The sequence below is a fragment of the Amborella trichopoda genome, chromosome 3 (genome assembly GCF_054954075.1).
Source record: "Amborella trichopoda isolate Santa Cruz 75 chromosome 3, AtrichopodaSantaCruz75HAP2 v2.0, whole genome shotgun sequence".
Taxonomy (NCBI): Eukaryota; Viridiplantae; Streptophyta; class Magnoliopsida; order Amborellales; family Amborellaceae; genus Amborella; species Amborella trichopoda.
Genome location: NC_142338.1, coordinates 44,333,279 through 44,352,789, shown reverse-complemented (window position 1 = coordinate 44,352,789; position 19,511 = coordinate 44,333,279). Strand labels below are relative to the sequence as shown.

The following is a 19,511-nucleotide window of genomic DNA, read 5'->3' as shown; positions in this document are numbered from 1 at the left end:
GGTTTGCGCTTTGGCCATGGTGCCATTTTATTTCTCTAGACGTCAGTTGCAACTCATTTCCAATCTACGACCATACTTGGCTGCCTACATAATTATAACACCAGCATCAAGTGAGGCAACCATTTTCTCTCTCTCTCAAATGGAGCCGGTAGGACTTGTATGAAGAGAGAAAAAATGCTAGCCCTGTCCCTCCACGAAACTCATTTTAATATATGTCCACACCATTTATTCTGTCCAACAAATTAATAAAAAAATATATATATATTTATTAATAAAGTTGAAAAAAATAAATATTTTGTATTTGACATCCAAACTGCGCCTCACATATATTTGTGATAATTTCCCTAAAAATTTCATCGCTGTTGCATGCAAGGGTAGCCGCGCCAAAAGCCTACCGGGAAAAATCAGAGCCAATCTTTCAATCAAACTCGGCTTCAAACGAAGTGGGTCTGCTTTTATCTTCTCTCCTACTATCCATGGCAGATAGCACGAGTTCAAAATAACAAAACTCTCTCTCTCATACAACATCTGTTTCCCATGGCCTTTCCTCTCTTCCAGAATCCCATACCCCCAACTGGCCATTCTCCAATCAGTCACACATTCCACCAAAACAAGCACAATTCGCAAGCCCTGATTCTCTCAACCCCTAGATGCTGCACACAGTCTTCAAATTCAGCTCAATTCTTCCCTGAACCACACACGAATCCTTCAGGAACCCTAATTTTGCCGCCCTCGCTGACTCGGTTCGTCACCTCCACAGTCCTTTTAATGGGTTTTGGGGTCACGGCTTGTTCTTTCTCTCTTTTTCCTCCCAAAATAAGGCAATTGCCTACAAATTGTTTCTGTTCAATGTCAATTGGTGTCATTGATTTATGCAAGAGCAGTAACCTTGACAATGGTGAAATCAAAGCGGAGAAGTCACAGCCCATGAGAGGAAGAGGTGCGAAAAATTTTCTCGGATTTTTTTTTCTTAACTTAAATATAACAAATATTTTGTTGTATTTGATGGTATAGGTTCTCACGGGATTTATTTATTTCTTAGGGACTCAGTTCATGGAAAGCTATAGTGGAGTTGATAACTTGGCAAATGAGGAGATGAAAGCTGCATTTGAGGAGTGGAAGTCTAAGACTTATGCCTTAACCGTGCCTCTAAGGATAATCACTCTACGGGGCTCAGTGCCGCCTTCATGGATTAAGGTGAGGTGCAGCGCTCTACTTTTCTTCACACTCAAACACATGATGACTAGTGTATCGTTGTGAATCTGGAATATTTTTAGCAGTAGGCATATTGGTTTTAGTACTACGTTGGTCATGGTAATTGATGTAAGGGAAATTTATCATAATGTACCTTAATAGATGCAATATTTGAGTTTTAATATTTCAACAATATCTTTTGATTTAATTTCAAAATGCCAGTCAAAACACTCATGAATGACCAGTTGGAACAGTTGAAAACGGGTAAAATGTTAAATAGTAGATAAGTTAGATGTTAATTTCCCTCGATATAATAAGTTTAATATGGGGATTTATGCATATCACGACCTTTCTATTTTAGAGTTTAATCAGGCATTCTATGGGGTTGGGGCAATTTTTGAAAGAAAGACTAATGCGATCTTGTCGGGGAATATATTTTTTATTTTTATTCTTTACACCCCTTTTCTTTTCTTGTTATTTCCTTTTGGCAAAGATCATTTACAAGTAGTCTTATTACAATAACTCTTGCTTCAAAGAAAATAAAACTAACAAATCCAAGATCTTAAAAACCTTGGTGCCATTATGTCAATTTTCTTTAAACAAAGAAAATATCCACCATTCTTATGCTTGAGAATATAAAGATAATATAATTAAATACGACAAAAAATAGGAAGAGAGAGCTAGAAATTACCTCAACCGGACTTATTATACCCTATACCGAGTCATTACCATTCGATGGAGCGGGATCAACGATCAACCTTCAATCTCAACCAGGAAAGCAAATTTAAGCCAAGCCCTCTAATGAAACTATAAACTCCTTTATCACAAATCTTAGGCCCTTAGGTAAATCCCCTTAGCAACTTAGTTTGAGATAAATACTTATCTTTTCTACCACAACCCTATAGTCTAAAATCCCAATGAGAGATCATGAAAGAGTTGAGAGCACCACCATGAGAGAGATATCAAAGATGAGAGGGTAGAGTGTACCCCTTTGGGGCTTTCGAGAGAGAGAAAAACTTTCTTAAGAGAGAGATAAATTCTATGTGGGGCGTGCCCCTTTGTGGGATATGAGAGAGAGATGGGAATTAGGTGTAAGAGATAAGGTGTAGAGATTTTGGGTAAAGATCTCTTTTTATAGGCTTTGAACAATATTAGGGTTTTTTAGAGTTTCTCTTGGCTTGCCTCTTCTTACAAAATTGAATATGAACCATTGATCTTGGGTGATTTGTGGGATGACAGATTTGAGACATCCATTCCATAAATGGGCCTTCAACATTATGGAAGGTGCTAGAATCATTTATTCCCCATTCCTAAACTATTTTCCCATCAATAGAAATTAAATAAAATAATTCCATTTATAATATAGTGCTTACCAAAATTATGCACAAGCCTTCTCATGCTTTCCAAAAATCCTTTGAAAGCTTCCTCAAGGCAAAATCTTTTCAAAACACTTCAAAGCTTTCTTTTCAAGCCAAAGCTTGAACTAATACAAGGAAAATTTCATTAGGGTGGGGTGTGCCACCTTAGGTGGTACTTTATGGGCCTCACCCACATCAATGGTGGGCCCATTAACATATTGGGCCTCCCATGCAATATTAAAATTATTAAAATTAATTATATGATTTTTAGACATCCATAAAATCAAATTTGAATATTTAAATCAATCTAAAATCAATATCTCTATTTTTATAAATTCAAATTTGATAAATAAAATATCCAGAGATTTAGAAAAATTCAAATAATAATTCTAAAAATCATATATCATTAAAAAAATAATAATTAAATTCATTAGATGGGAAAATGATCCCTATGGTCCAGGAATTAAATAAATAAACGCTGGGACACTCCACTTTCAACTGTGGATTACAATCCACACTTGCTTTATCAAACCGACCAAGTGTTTCCCATGACCCACCGTCTATGCAGGGGCTCATTAGTGGGTCACCAAAGTCTGGCCAATGAGCCAAGGGTTGTAATCCCAGTTTGTGGATTTTAGGTTCTCCCCTAGAGACGTACCAAGGTCACCTAGACTTGATGCGACTACAGCTCCTATGGTACATAGGGGCATCTCTCGCACATTCATAAGCTTCATTCCTAAAAGGTGGTTCGCCTTCCCAAGACGGTTATCATTATGCATACCGTGTGATGGCTCGTGGATGAGGCTTTGGCCCCCATCTCTAAAGGCCACCATCACACACAAGGGTCACACAGTCCCTCGGCTCACTTGTCCAGGCATACTCCGACCTCACCAAGGGATGACCTATTAGAACCCTTATTGGATAGTTTTCTATGCCCAGGTAACATAGGTTTTTTCCAACCGACTGGCTTAGCTTATCAAGCTCAGTTCGGTATCAGCAAATATCGTTTGCTTAGTATGGTCCACGAGGAACCATACTCCCGTTGAGTTCATGTTCCACTGTATCATTTCATTTTACAAGCACTTATAAGGCCTTTAATGGTCACATTCACCCAACATCTCCCACTTGGCCTTTGACGGCCTTACGTTCTCTTCCTCACTTTTTCTCATTCTCATCTCTCTCTTTCATAAACAATCTGTTTCATGTATTTTTCACTTATTCTCTCTCAATACATTAATCATGGGTTTCGCTATTAATCATTTCACAAAAGGGCTTATAGAGGCAACACCTTTTTCTCTTTGTTGCTCGGATCTTCTCCCAAAAGTGGTCGTAGCCTATCTTTCGTAGCCTCTCTTTCATATCCCATCACGAATCATGGTCCTGTTGTCGCAGAAGACCGTCACGTACCCTCATCGCATAGGGTCTTATGTTCATGGGCTCAAAGGAGTTCTTCAAATAAGCTGCTCTCTTTTATAGCCATACAACCAGCGCCACACATTCGGGTTCCATGGGTGACCAACATTATAGTCTGTTGTTCCATCTAGCTTTTCAAATACAAGTAGGTGTTCCCACTGGAATATTTAGTTTATCTGGACCTCGATCTTTTGCAATCTCACCTCATTCCTCAGGTCATAGAAATATGGTTTTATATCATTGGAGTTCTTATGGAATCGTGGCTCCTTTGACACGCATATCATCGCCATGTTGTCACAGAAAATCGTTATTGCCTCACAATGCACGAGGTGGAAGTCAAGTCGATTAAGAAATTTCTTAATCCATATAGCCTCCTTGGCCGTCAAATAGCACGCCACGTACTATGTCCATAGTGGATAATGCCATCACATCTTGTTTCTTTGATTTTCAAGAAACTGTACCCCCTCCAAGCATGAACACATATCCAGATGTAGACTTTGCATCATCTATATCCGTGAGATAGCTTCCACCTGTATATCTGAATATCCAAGCATATAAAAAAAAGTGGGATTGTAGCAGCTCCCACTCAATTATTGCACATACAATATATACATTCTTAGCATTCTTATGCAATAAGTAATTCAATACCCCGTTGATTTTACAATATTTAAAACCTTCATGAACCACAAAGGTTCAACCATACTAGTCATCTTGGTAGTAAATCCATACAAACCAAGTTATCTAATCAACACAATATGTGTCAAGGAAGCCTAGCAAGATGGCCTTCCTACAACATTCCCTATGGTTAAAGGTCTTAGGTAATCGATGATTCTAAATAATTAGATACATGTGTCAAGGCACATGGGTATTTAAAAACCAATGCGTGTCAGTTTTTCTCCTATTTTTATAAATACCTCAAGACAATGTTTTTCTCTTTAATAAAAAAAAAACTATCGACTAAGTATATATTGTATGACGGTTTAAAATAATTTTCATAAAGACTTAGTGGACCTTGCAAGACTATGTAATTTTCTTAAAACCATATTCATAGACTTAGGTTTTTCTCAAATCATCCGATTTAATTTTAAAAGACATGCTTAGCCTTCATAAATCATTTTACTGCATTCACCTTTAATTTCCTACCAAGTAAAGTTCATGGCCATAAAAAACAAATCATATATATCATCTTATAATTTTATTCAAAATAAAGCATTACTAAATAATGGTTATTAAATCCTTGACAAAATACTTCTTTTTTGGCAAATTAGAGAACTTATCAAGAGATTATCATCACATGCAACACATCATATTATAGACATTATTGGGAGGATGGTCACTAAGATCGAGTTTTATCAGAACACTCCCTTCGTTCTTACATATTTGAATGAGCCATACCCATCTCTCGTGTTTCATTTTTAGGGCTCAAAGCCCTTGATCAAATTACATCTCCATGTGTATCACTACCTTAAGTAGTTCATGCTCTAGCACAAGGAGGCACTAAAGCACAGGGTATTCATAAATCGGCTCTTTCAAATTATTAGCACCCATCATTTAATGTCCATATACTCCATACATATTCATAAAACAATTAGCCAAAATATAACCAAAGCATATTAAACATAAAATAAACAGTTATTCAATACTCTTTCCCTATATCACCTTACCATGTAATGTGGGATAAATTTCATACCTCAAAACCATGTAGTGTGGTACCTGGGCTTTCTTGATTCATTGTTTTTATTTGTTTGACAAGCTTTTGTGATCTTGGAAGAGCACGTAACTGATAGATAATATATTGGTCATCGATTTCACATGTCACGAAGTGTCCATCTCTTTGGCACTTGGATTCTCCCTGTCTCACACCATGAAGAAATTCTCTTCTTCATCCCATCATTTCAAATATCAAAAATTTGATGCTCCCACTGATCTTTAGCTTTTTTTTTTGCTACCACCAAGTCTCTCTATTTATCCCTTCATTTTGAAGAAACCAAGATGCTTTTATAGGTATTGTGTTTCTTCTTCTTTCTGTTATTCCCAGATCGAAAATTCTTCATATAGAGTGTCATATCTCACCAACTCTGTATTACATCTCTCTAAAGTTTTACTATAATAAACCATACTCATGGTACACTATAAAACCTTTTTAAATGAGCCCTAAAAAGGTCTCCATAATTAGGAATCCAAAGATGTGTCTTATCATGCCACATTTTTTAATTTACTGCATAATGGAACTTGAGTATCCCATGATAATTGATATCTCTCAACCCATAAAGAGTTTATCTCCGAATCCTTTTGAATATTGAAATAAACTCAAAAATATAAAATAGTGCTAAGTTCCATCCTTAAATCATATCATTTAGTGAGTCTTCATTTTAATGACATTTGCGTCACAATGCAATTTTCTCAGCACAAAATCAGGTTGAGCACCTCTGAATAAAAAATATGTTTCCAAATAATCCTTTTCTTCAGAGAAATAAATAAGTGACATTTACGTCACAAAATAAATCATACTGCAGAATTTCAGGATGAACACTATCTTGTAAAATGGTCTTTTCTCTCTACCCTCATGGAGTTTCCCTTTCAAACTAATTTTGTTTAAAATTAGACACATAATAGTAACACAAGCTTCATATCACTCTGTTAAGTAGGCTTGATAAATATAGCTATTCATATCTTAATGAAGAACATACCAAATTGCAGAAATTTCAAGATAACCTCTCTTCAATCCAAAATTTTTATTCCTCTATTCCCATAGATATTTCTCTCTCAAATAAATTTTATTAGAAAATAGACTCAGAATGGAAGTGTAAAAACTAGGTGTGGGCCATAAAACATTCTGTTAAGAATGGAAATAAAATCATGATTTTCAAGTCATTAAAATAGTTTTCGTTGCAGAAAACAGTACTTGCACACCCTTCAATAAATAAACTATATCTTTCAAATCACGAGGAATTTCTTGATGAAACTATTTTTGTTTGATAGTAGACTCAATTTGATGAGTTATAGTAAAATTTCACCTAGAAATAAAGTCATATGGTTGGTGGGAAAAATCACGGAACTCAATGGATAGTTCATGGATTTTGTTGGGTCAGAACTGACACCCTTCATTAATGAGTCCATAACTCTCAATTCCCATAAGATCTCCCACTCAAATTTTGCAAGTAGATCCTATTCTCAAAGACATACAATATCACTGAAGTATGAAATAGAAAAATATATTATTATCTTCTTCATATCACTGCTCCAAAATAGCTTGGAATACCCATTCTGCAGAATGCCTATTTCGGTGTTTGAATATTCTAATAATTCTTAACCATAGGTGTATTACGTGACCACAAAGGTCATTGGCTTTCTTATATTTCATTCCCAAGCTTGATCTAGACTCAATAAAGAGAAACGACAGCTGCTGACATCATGTATCAATAGCTCAAATACCAATGAAAGAAAGACTAATGCGATCTTTCCGGAGAATATATTTTTTCATTTTTCTTCTTTTCACCTCTTTTCTTTTCTTTCGGCAAAGATCACTTACAAGTAGTTTTATTATAACAACTCTTGCTTTGCTTCAAAGGAAATAAAACTAACAAATCCAAGATTTTAAAATCCTTGATGCTATTAAACCAATTTTCTGTAAACAAAAAAAATATACACAATTCTTATGCTTAGGCATATAAAGACAATATAATTAAATATGACAAGAAACAAAAAGAGAGTGCCGGAAATTACCTCAACCGGGCTTATTACACCCCACGTCGAGTCACCACCATGCAATGGTGCGGGATTAACGATCAACCTTCAATCTCAACTGGGAAAGCAAGTTTAATGAAACTATGAACTCCTTTATCACAAATCTCAAACCCTTAGGTGAATTCCTTTAGCAACCTAGTTTGAGAGAAATACTTCTCTTTTGTACCACAACCCTGTAGTCTAAAATCCCAATGAGAGATGAGAGATCATGAGAGTTTTGAGAGAATCACCATGAGAGAGTGGGGCGTACCCCTTTGGGTCTCTTGAGAGAGAGAGAAACTTTCTTAAGAGAGAGAGAGAAATTCTAAGTGGGGCGTGCCCTTTTGTGGGATATGAGAGAGAGATGGGAATTAGGTGTAAGAGATAAGGTATAGAGATTTTGGGTAGAGACAATACTTTTTTATAGGCTTTGAACAAGAATAGGGTTGCTCAGAGAGAGATGGGAATTGGGTGTAAGAGATAAGGTGTAGAGATTTTGGGTAGAGACAATCCCTTTTTATAGGCTTTGAACAAGATTAGGGTTTCTTAGGGTTTTCCTTGGCTTGTCTCTCTTGCGAGATTGAATATGAACCATTGATCTTGGGTGACTTGTGGGGTGAGAGATTTAAAACATCCATTCCATAAATGGGCCATCAACATTATGAAAGGTGCTAGAACCTTTTATCCCCCATTCCTAAACCATTTTCTCATCAATAGAAATTAAATAAAATAATTCCATTCATAATATGGTGCTTACCAAAATTATGCACAAGCCTTCTCATGCTTTCCAAAAATCCTTTTGAAAGCTTCCTTAAAGCAAAATCTTTTTAAAACACTTCAACTCTTTCTCTTCAAGCCAAAGCTTGAAGCTTGAACTAGTACAAGGAAAATTTCATTAGGGTGGGGTGTGCCACCCTAGGTGGTACTTCATGGGCCCCACCCACATGCAATGGTGGGCCCATTAACATATTGGGCCTCCCATGCAATATTAAAATTATTAAAATTAATTATATGATTTTTAGACATCCATAAAATCAAATTTGAATATTTAAATCAATCTAAAATCAATATCTCTGTTTTTATAAATCCAAATTTGATAAATAAAATATCCAGAGATCTACAAAAATTCAAATAATAATTCTAAAAATCATATATCATCAAAACAAATATAATTAACTTCATTAGATGGGAAAATGATCCATATGGTCTAGGAATTAAATAAATAAACGCTGGAGCACTCCACCTTCAACTGTGGACTACGGTCCACACTTTCTTTATCAAACCGACCCAGTGTTTTCCATGAACTATAGTCCATGCAGGGGCTCATTAATGGGTAGTGAGTCACCATAGTCTGGCCAATGAGCCAAGGGGTCGTAATCTTAGTTTGTGAATTTCAGGTTCTCCCCTAGAGACATACCAATTTCACCTAGACTTGATGCGATCACTGCTCTTATGGCGCATAGGGGTATCTCTCGCACATGCATAAGCTTCATCCTAAAAGGTGGTTCACTTTCTCGAAATGGCTATCATTATGCATGCCGTGTGATGGCTCGCGGATGAAGCTTTGGCCCCCGTCTTTGAAGGCCACCATCGCGCACAAGGGTCACGCAGTTCCTCGACTCACTTATCCGGACATACTCCGACCTCACCAAGGGATGACCTATTAGAACCTTTATCAGATAGTTTTCTATGTCCATGTAACAAAGGTTTTTCCCAACCCACTGGCCTAGCTTGTCAAGTTCAGTCAGGTATCAGCAAACATCGTTACTTAGTATGATCTACGAGGGACCACACTCCCACTGAGTTCATGTTCCACTATACCATTTCATTTTACAAGTACTCATAAGGCCTTTAATGACCACATTCACCCAACAATTTTTAGTCTCTTGGGATGGGACTCTAGCAGTGAAGGTGTTTCTATATGGCCTTTTAAAGGTAAATAAGGTAGAATCAGTGGCATTAGGCAGAAGATTTTTTATTCAGCTCCTGTTCAAAATTGACACAATACACAATGGGATGCCCTAGATTGGTAAAGGATGCCATTCTACACTGACAGAATTAATAGCGAGTATACTATGGTCCCCCCGGAGCATACTTTCCGCTTACTCCCTTCTGATGATTTTTTCGGTCAGACATTTGGGAATCCAATGAGAATCACCAGATGACTATTTAAGAAAAAGAAAGGATTTTGAGTTCTTCAATATTTAGATCTCACCTTCCAAAAACTGGCTAGTTTTTTTTTCAGTCTTGGGACATTATTTTTCTCAAGCACATACATAGAGAGTGCAATATTTTCTCCCTGAAGTTATTCACTAGGTTGAAGTGGTTGCATCCCCAACATCAGCGGTCCTTAAAGTACTCCTAGATTGGTTTTACCCAAGGGAGTAAATGGATATTATGCTCCCACATGAGTATTAGAACTTTTTGACTGCAGGTGAAGTATTCAAAACAGAGAATGCAAGCTAAAAAATTCAATGGATTTCTAATATTCTGAACTTTTTGAATACAGGTGAAGTATTCAAAACAGAGAATGCAAGCTAAAAAATTCAATGGATTTCTAATATTCTGAAGTTACTGCTCATTCGCTTGGGTTGCTTGTTCAAAGAGCAATTTACTGATATTGGATTTACAAGATCTGTTAAATTTAACCACCGTACTACATTATCATTTAAACTGATTCTATCTTCAGATATAATGTCCATTTTATTAGTTGGAACAAGAGTTGCATATTTATGAAGATGCAATCTCATGGTTCTAGAGGGCTTAGTAATTATCCATTCTTCTCAGTCATCTACAAATTCTTAGGACCCTGTTCTCCATGTTATTCATTGTACACCAGCTATGGCTCACAAGGATGTTATGATGATTATATTATTGGTTGCTCTAGATGCCTTGATGCTACTTTGGTACCTTAATCTCTAAGGTGGGGGGCGGAGGATATCAAGGACTTACCAATGATGGTTCCGTACGAATCCTGTATATAATCATTTCAAAATTACTTGCTTCCTGCTGTCATTTCATTAATGTCCCATAGCAAGGTGCATTGTCAATTGTTCTTGATTTAGGAGAAGTCTCAGGGATGAAAGTCCTCCACTCGGCATTAGCTTTTGTTGTATTCTGGATCAATTTTTTTTTTTCCCTCCCTAGCTCTGTCTGTGACAAGATGGTTTGGTCTCCGGCAAGCATGATACTTCTTCCATGAGTTCGCTTCTTTGAAGTCGATTAAAATAAGTGAAATAGCATTGTTTGCACCAGCAATATCTATAAATTCCCAAAACTCCAATTCTCCAGTCCCATATTTGATCTTAACAGGGATATTTCCATTATGAACAATGATGTTCCAACTGGATTGGCGCAATTATCTTTCATGGGCTTTGGAAGGGCACATAGTGGTACTCCTGAAAAGTGATCCTCCCAATCCCTTGGGTGGAGGAAATTGTCAAACTTAGTCAGTGTTGAATCCTCTTTATTGTTGGACCATGTGGATCTAGCCCCTCTAAGATGGAGATTGATCTGGTCATGATATCTCATGGTACTGTATACTCTGCTGGTCTTGCCATTCCCTTTTCTTTCATGAGGGAAATCACATAGAAATCCCCAGAAACGTTGTCTATCCTACTACTTAAAAATCCCATTCAAATCCCAGGCACTTATGGCTGAAATCTAATTTCTGCATTTCCATATTATTGACAGATCAAATGGCTGACATTCATTTTGTTGGCCTTTTTTCATTCCTTTTTTGGTTCATCCACCCAAATTGGGTCCATATTTTGGAGAAAAGTGACCTGCATTTACAAGCATATATTTCAGCCATATTCTTTCAAGGGAAGCTAAACCTTGGGCTTTTTTTATAGAACAATTATATTGAAATTTTAAATACTAGCTCACTATTTTTTTTAAAGGCCCAATTTGGCTTTCCTTTGAAAGACCAAGTTCTAGTGTTCATTTTTTAGTCCTCAGTTGAAACCATTCCAGGTTCCACAACGTGGAGCTAACATAGGCATTATTGACTTAATTTTATTGGCAATGTATCTCCTGCTTTGTAAAATACATTTTATGTTAATTTCTTGATCTGGTATTCTACTTCATATTGCACACTGTTTATCTCATGGTTTTAAATGACCTAAAATGGTCATTCAAAAATGCTTGTAGGATTTTGTGCAAGTCCAAGGTAAGAGGTTAAAGTTGAGGACAGAGTTCCGGAGCAGTCTTGAAGCCATCTTTTCTGAACTGACTTCGGCCTCTAAAAAGAATCAAATTGAGGCCCAGTCTACCATGGCAGCTGATCTCATAACTATTGGTGACTCATGGATGAATTTGGCTATTTGTGAGGGTATTATTGAACCTATTCTTGACGCAGAAGAACAAGACTGGTATAGTAGCTTGCCTGACAAATGGAAGGTATGATTAAGACTGGATAGAGAGAGCTTATATACTAACATGCACAAATCTTACTAGAGCTCTTTAGATAATTGGGAAATTAAGTTGCTTGGAAGTTTGAGCGTAAAACTAAAATAAGAAATAAAGGAGATTTGGTTACCATTTAAGTTGGGCTTCAGGAATAGCAAATCCATGTGTTTCTGTATACTCCCAATAATGTGCAATTGATGGTTTGACTCTTTATTCATGTTAACTAGGCCATACAATCTACAAACTGACCTTTTCCTTTTCATTGGATCAGCTGGGATTAGTGATACAACTGGAAAATTTGTATTATCCTGGAAGGTAACAAAAAAAGGAAAAAAAAAAAAGGAAAAAGCAGTGAAGTGCTAACATGGTCAATTTATCTGAAGCATATGAATATTGTTTAGCACATTTTAGTTTGATTGACATCTCGTTCAGGTTTATTTACGCAGGAACAAGAATGGGCAGTTGGATCCAAGAGGAAAAATATGGGGTGCTCCATATCGATGGGGAAGCATGGTGATTGCATATAACAAGACTAAATTTGAAAGGCATAATGTAGCTCCAATTGAGGTAAACCATGTTCACCTTGACCTTTGGCCAGGTTCTTTTGCTGATTATTTATCCTGGTAGTATTGAAATCTATGTTTCTAACTTGCTGCCCTTTGGCAATTATTATTGCTGTTTATGTGATCCCCCTTTTTTATAACAAGGTGTAGATTAATTGCTATAGATTTTCTAATCTTCACCATGAAGATTGTAGTATGTTAACCTTCAGTATGACCTTTTTTTTTTTTTTTTGGTTTAATGCCATTGTTGTCTATTTTTGGTGATATTGGGGTGGGGGCATTTATAATCGTTTACCAGGCCATTGATGAGAACATAAGGGCCAATTAGTTGTGTAAAGACATGCCAGGCATATAAATACTCAGAATGCCTTTCAAATGCTGAATTTCAGATAACCATAACAGAAGATGAAAAACACCTTAACTTATAATGACGACAGAGAGAACAACGGGCATTTTGTGTCACTCTTTGGTAGGATATACACATTTCTCCCTTTATGTTTGTCCTTAGCAAATTTGATGTACACACACATAATCTGTGTGTATACACAACTTGCTACTGTTTATGTACTTGCACTCCTAACTCTAATCATTATAGCAACTTACTATATATTACAATGTGTACAGTTGCATTTATAGCTTATCATATAAATATTTTAGGACTGGAAAGACTTGTGGAGGCCTGAACTTGCTGGAAAGATATCAATGGTGGATGCTCCTAGGGAAGTTTTGGGTGCAGTTTTGAAGTATATGGGGGCCTCATATAATAGCAATGATTTCAGCTCTCAAGTTAGTGGTGGAAGAACAGCTGTCCTTCAAAAATTTTCAGCTTTGCGAAGGCAGGTGTGCCCATTTTACTTTTCTATTTTGTTTGGAACTTTTTGTAAATCTATGCACCAGAACTTCTTGATACATGACATGATTTTTAACCCATTTTTTGCAGCTGGAGAATGTTTTCTATAATGTTGTGGCATATCTAATGTGATGGTTTTGTTCAATGGTTTCTTGCCTGTGAAATTTAACTGACAATATTGTAATGAAGGTGGATAAACTGAAATAATTTTGCAGATTACATGAAAAAAGGACATCTAAATTAGTTGCCACTTATCTATTTGCTTATGCAGGTTCGATTATTTGATAGCATGCACTATTTGAAGGCATTTGGTGCAGGCGATGTTTGGGTTGCAGTTGGATGGAGTAGTGATGTTCTCCCTGCAGCCAAGCGCATGCCCAATGTAACAGTAGTTGTCCCAAAGTCAGGAACCAGTTTGTGGGCGGACCTATGGGTATTTTGAGATTTTCTTGTATTTAATCTTTGTCATATCCGTATCTATTGGGCTTTCAAAGAAAGTGAAATAGTTTCAACGTTGATAATGCAACTGTTCTCCTCTATCTCCCTCACTCCCTCCCTCCCTCCAACCCACCTAAAAAAAAGGAAAAAGAAAAAAAGAAGAAGAAAAAAACAAACCAAGGAAATGCCATTTAGAATGTTGTATGGTGGAATCTTAGGATCCCATCTTTTCCTCTATAATCCTTTTAAGACTCAAACTACAAGAAAGGGTTACTGCTCTCTCTCGATCACTGGTTGCATTGTGATGTATTAAAAAAAGTGATTGTACTCTCTCTCTCATGAAGCAGATTGCTTTCTATAGGCATAACTTTTCACCTAGGTGTTAGTTTGCAGCAATTGAAATCAAAGATATCCCTAAGACCCACAACTACTATTTCCGTAGTTTTTCTCTAATTCGGATGTCTTGGATTCTATGGTCGAAATCCTGGTGAGAAGTTCAGTCACAAATTTTTATAGGAATAGAGTCTTGGTTTAATTTAATTAGACAAGTTCGAATCTTCTTTAGTTTTTATTAAGATCATTCCAAATCTGGTAATAAAAGGTTGTCCCTTATTTCATTTAACAGTCCTAGAAAAGATTCTTTTCATATTTTTTAAGGTTTAGTTTCCTAAAGAGGTAAATTACCTAATTTTGAATTGTTCTGCAAGCATAATTATCAAGACCAGATCAGAGCGGCCAGTCTGGCCGGTCGGACCCACCACCAATTCCTTAGCCAGTCTAGCCCAAAGAAAAAATCAGGTTAGATGAAAAGTTGGTCGAACTCAAAACTAGTGTTTGACAGGTTTTTACTAGTTTGACCGGCTAAATACAGTATAGTAGCCGGCCCGATTCTGATAACATTGTTTCCAAGATGCTACCTTCTTAATATTGTAAAAGAGGTAGTTTCTTAAAATTATGAAGGATCTAGTTCCATAATATTGATTAAATAGATTAAGGGATTGCTTCCATTCCAAGTTAAACACAATAGAGGTTTCTTCGTCTATAAATAACAATGTAGGCCTGTGGTCAAATCAAATCAAGTGTTGAGATATAAAATTCGGACATCGAAGATTGGTTTGGAGCAGAGAGTATTCCCTCATCTCTAAAGAATGATTCCTTTAGGCTCCTTAGTGGTGTGATTTTACAAACCCTAGAATTTGATTGATGTGATACCATCAGAAAACTAGGGCCCCTTTCTCGCTGAGAGAACACAAACCCCAGGCTAGTCTTGTACTCTGCTCCTTTCTTCATTTCCCCATCTTCATCTCCTCTCCTCTCCTCTCTTTATCCTGCCTCCCATTCAAACGCTTTCACAAACCCTGGCAAACGTCTCCAAACTCTAGGTAAACTAGCTCAATAGCTTCCTGAACTACCTACCCTCCACAGCCTTCAAATTTAAGTTTAAACTCCAATTTTCCCTAATTCAACCCTGGAATCAATCTTGTAATCCTCCTATTTGCTAGACCTGTTGGCTTTAACCCCTTTAGAAACCCTAAAATCTATCGTACACCTTGCCCTAACCCGAACAAGCCCTTCCCTGTAACCCTAACTCTGGTTCGAATTCATTTAGACCTCATACCATGTATCTCTGCCCTAATTATAAAACCTTAATGAGGTCCAAACCTGGCTATCTTAATCGCTGGGAACTTCCGCCCCTTTAGGACTCCTAAATCTTACCTAAACAAAATCGGCAATTGTACCCAAATCCTTTCTTCTATACCCTTTCTTGTGAGTCTCTCTCTTTCTCTCTCTCTCTCTCTCTCTCTCTCACTTTCACATACCCACACACATGCTTACACACACACACAAAATAACAGACAGCTACTTGGAATACTTAGTACTTCTACTATCAAATGTAAAATTACATCGGCCTAGAGATGAAACGTGTTGTTAACAGGCGATTCCAGCTGCATCAACATTTGCTACTGATAGGATTGGGGGACGGGTCCGAGGTCCATCTCCTCTCATCCACCAATGGATTGAATTCTGTCTACAACCTGCAAGGGCATTGCCATTCTGCCAAGAAATTGTCCCTGGAGCCTCCCCCTTGGCCCTTACTCGCCCTTATAACTTCATAGAGTCACTGGAAACAACCTCTGGCGCACCCAAGCTGGAAACAAATCTCATTGCAGGTTTACCGCCTCCTGAGATCTTATGCAAGTGCGAGTTTTTAGAGCCCCTATCGAAAGAGGCTTTTGTGGATTACCAGTGGCTGATAGCTCACTCGCCAAAAACAAGCGATGGATGGATTGGCAGCATTATGAAGTTCTTTACCTCCACACTTCAGCATTTGAAATATGCACCTTTTAGATAATTGGATGGTTCATTCTTGAATTGTTTCTTGAGTTTCTCTACCTAGAAACAAGGCACAATCGAATGAAAGGGAGAGCTAGAGTTCTTGGAGCCTTGAAAACTTGTTTTTTATACTTCTGTTGATATATTAAATTATCTGTATACAAGGAAGCATGAGATCAATTCGGGTTCTGTTTGGGAAATTGTCGATGGCGGACGTGCTGGTGAAGCTGGCCTGGCTATCTTAATAAAACTGGAGAGAGTTGATTTCATAACAATGAGTATTGATTTCTTGAGGTTTTCTAATTTGTTGAAGTTGCCATGGGTTTATTGTTGTACTTATAGGAGGAGACTTGTGATTTATAGTCCCAAATTGCATGGATTTTACGACATTTGCGTAGTATGAACAAAGTCCTGTGTGTATTTTCTGTACGTGTACATTGGCTTATTTCACGTCTCATAACCATTTAATTTAGCTCGTCTGTACTGGGAGTCCCAGTAAATAGGAAAAGCTTATCCATACCCACCTTGCTATGGGAAAATTATATACCATAGGGTGAATTATACAGGGCCCATACTCCTAACCGTTTGATTTAAATGAATGGTTAACCGTTTGATTTAAATGGATGGTTAGTTTGATTTAAATGGATGGCTAGGATAGTTGTAGTTGTAATGTCAATTTTTTTTTAAAATAAATCATATTGAGAAATTTTGCTCACCTACTCACTAGCGTGCATCAAACAAAAAAGAGAATATTTTGATAAATAAAATGATCAAAATATTCTTGCAAGTTCTAAGGGTGGTTTTAGTCATTTTGTTTTATTAAAAAATTATTTATGTGTTTGTTTTAGGTGCTCCCTTGAGAAGTAGGTAGACCTCAAATTTCATATCAAAATGTTGTATAATAAAAAGAAAAAGAAAAGCTAAATATAAACTTCTCTAATCTATTAGATAAAAAATGTATGGTCAGAGATAACTTGTGACATGATGGCGGAAGCTATCTCGACAGTGGCTTGGAAGGGGGCAGGGCTAGTAGCTAGGGGCATATAAAAAGCTTTCCCTAATAGCTAAGTGCACTTATGTTTATGGATTTGAGTATGTGAGGCACCTCGAAAAATTAGGGCTTGGGCTACAAAATATGGCACGAGACCTATCTGTCCTAACCATGAGTTTTTCGTATTCGCCATTTTCTTTCGTTGAGTCCATTTGGGCCAGCCTGCGGGCCCTAGGCCAAGGTCGGGCCTGGGCTTGAGTGAAGGCCGTCACATCCCTGTCAAGGCCCGGCCAGGTTTGGGCCAGGCACAAGCGAGGTAGGCATAAGCATCAGTACTTGCGTGTGTACTTGGACGTAGAGAGTGTTTAGTTGTGCATGTACTTGCATGCAGAGAATGTTTACTTGTGTCTGTTGAGTGTACATGTACCCCTACGTGTTTTTTTTCATGCGGGTCACATCAAAGTGGGTCTATGATTGTGGACACTATGTATTTGTGTTTGCATGACAAAAACCAAGCAGGCATGATGATGATGATGTATCTTTGACATTGAAGGAATAAGAAGGATGGAGAACGCTACAATTTGACCAAATTTTGATGGGCGATGTCATGAGACTATAGACTACAGTGACCTAGCATTTGCCAGAACTCTCAAGAAAGTGTTAATGATGATCTTTCATAAGCCGAATAACTCTCTTTTATAGATGGTTTCAGTTACTCCATCGTTTGACTGTCCTTGTTATATCTAAGAAAGTGACCCTCCAAATTTGGGAGTATGGGAGTTATCCGTTAACCATTTGGAAAGATTGTTTTTTCGCTCTTTTAAAGGAGTTTTTAAGATGTTTCTAAGTCTCATCAAGTTCACATGCTTCGAAAATAGTTCAGCTCTTAATCGTTTATGTTAAGGGGTCAACAATCATATTAGCCTTTGTCAAAATAATTTACAGTTCTATTTTATTTTTATAATGTCATAAATATAATGTTATTCACTTTCAATGCACTTATCCTTGGGGCTCGGTGCTCTATTTTTAATCGGTTGACGTTAACTTCGAAAAATTTGACTGGTCCATCGGTTGACATTAACTTCGAAAAATTTGACTGGTCCATCGGTTGTATCTTGCTTCAAAACTTTATGAAGCATCTAATCCAGATGGCATAAGTGGTAGCACTTTAGCTTTTGTAATACATTGATTTACACAATCTTGTTTCTTGAGCATCCACCTCCAAAGACGAATAGACATCTAAAGGTCAATTTTCTACTATTTGGGTCTATGGAAAAATCTGCATCATGTAACCACAAACGTCTAAACTATTGGCTTGGAAGCACAATTCATAGTTTTTGGCTTTTTGAATATACTTGAGTATCACTTTGATGGGAAAGTAATTAAAAATATAAATTGCAATGTTGATAGTCTTACCCCAAAAATTAAGAGATAAACAGGAATGGCTTATCATAGACCTAATCCTGTTTATGAGAGTTTTATTTATTTTATCAACTGAACCATTTTGTTGTGATGTTATTGTAGTGTGGTAGTTTGGTGAATTATACCATACTCCTTACAAAACTAAACAAACAAGTCGAAGCAAGAAAGATGAAGAACCCTCAATATGATTAGATTTTGATTAGCAATATCGTTAAATTGTAGATTGTAGAGACCTAGTATTTACCAAAACTCTAATGAAGCTTTTATGGTGGTCTTTTATGACCCAGATAATTCTCTTTTATTGAGGGTTTTGGTTACTCCAAGGATGTCCCTGGTGAGAAAATAACCTTCAAAATCTAAAGAGCATGGGAGTTGTTCGCAAACTATTTAGAAGATATTTTCTCTCTAAAATTCTTTACATAATAAACTATAATATTTAAAAAATAATTTAGATAAAGAAAAAAATGTCACAGATGAGGCCCATGGCCACACACATAGAAAAAATTAATTCAATGTAGTGCAGGAGTCAAGCCACCGGAATTAGATAGTGACGTAGTCTTTTGAGTGTGAAGAGTTCATTCTTTTTCTTTTTTGAGCATGAGCAATTCTAGGTGAATAACACATCAGTTTTTGTACAAGAAATCAAATAAGAAGTAGAGAGACTTAGAAGTAAGAATGAAAGTGAAATAAAGAGTCAACAAAAGCTTACAAAAATAAATTGCTACTCTCCAAGAATAAAAAAAAGGCCAAAAATAGAGGAAGAGAAAGAAGGAAAAAGAAAAGAAAAAAGATTCAAAACCTCCTTAGCAGTA

General features: G+C 36.8%; 1 protein-coding gene across 16 annotated transcripts; it reads left to right on the top strand.

Annotated features, from left to right (window-relative positions):
• The first annotated feature begins 48 nt into the window (after positions 1-48).
• On the top strand, positions 49-16,589 carry LOC18443994 (putrescine-binding periplasmic protein-like protein). 16 transcript variants are annotated; one of them, XR_016051193.1, is made up of 8 exons: positions 318-940; positions 1,043-1,197; positions 11,844-12,092; positions 12,548-12,668; positions 13,054-13,133; positions 13,322-13,500; positions 13,786-13,947; positions 15,889-16,589. XR_016051193.1 is itself a non-coding variant. In XM_006854173.4 (7 exons), exons 1-7 carry the CDS (start codon positions 538-540, stop codon positions 16,303-16,305), a joined length of 1,704 nt encoding a protein of 567 aa, XP_006854235.2. In that variant the 5' UTR covers positions 237-537; the 3' UTR covers positions 16,306-16,589. The 16 variants fall into 16 exon arrangements, 7 of the variants coding, with proteins under 7 accessions (XP_006854235.2, XP_088716904.1, XP_088716905.1 ...); XR_016051187.1 differs by having other exon boundaries at positions 12,534-12,668; XR_016051186.1 differs by having other exon boundaries at positions 12,534-12,668; positions 13,322-13,504.
• Positions 16,590-19,511: the final 2,922 nt, after the last annotated feature.

Coding starts and splice junctions, on each gene's coding strand:
- LOC18443994 (XM_006854173.4), top strand. CDS start 538: ATGGCCTTTCCTCTCTTCCAGAATCCCATACCCCCAACTGGCCATTCT. Junction 941..1,042: donor ACAGCCCATGAGAGGAAGAG/GTGCGAAAAATT, acceptor TTTATTTCTTAG/GGACTCAGTTCATGGAAAGC. Junction 12,093..12,533: donor GCTTGCCTGACAAATGGAAG/GTATGATTAAGA, acceptor CATCTCGTTCAG/GTTTATTTACGCAGGAACAA.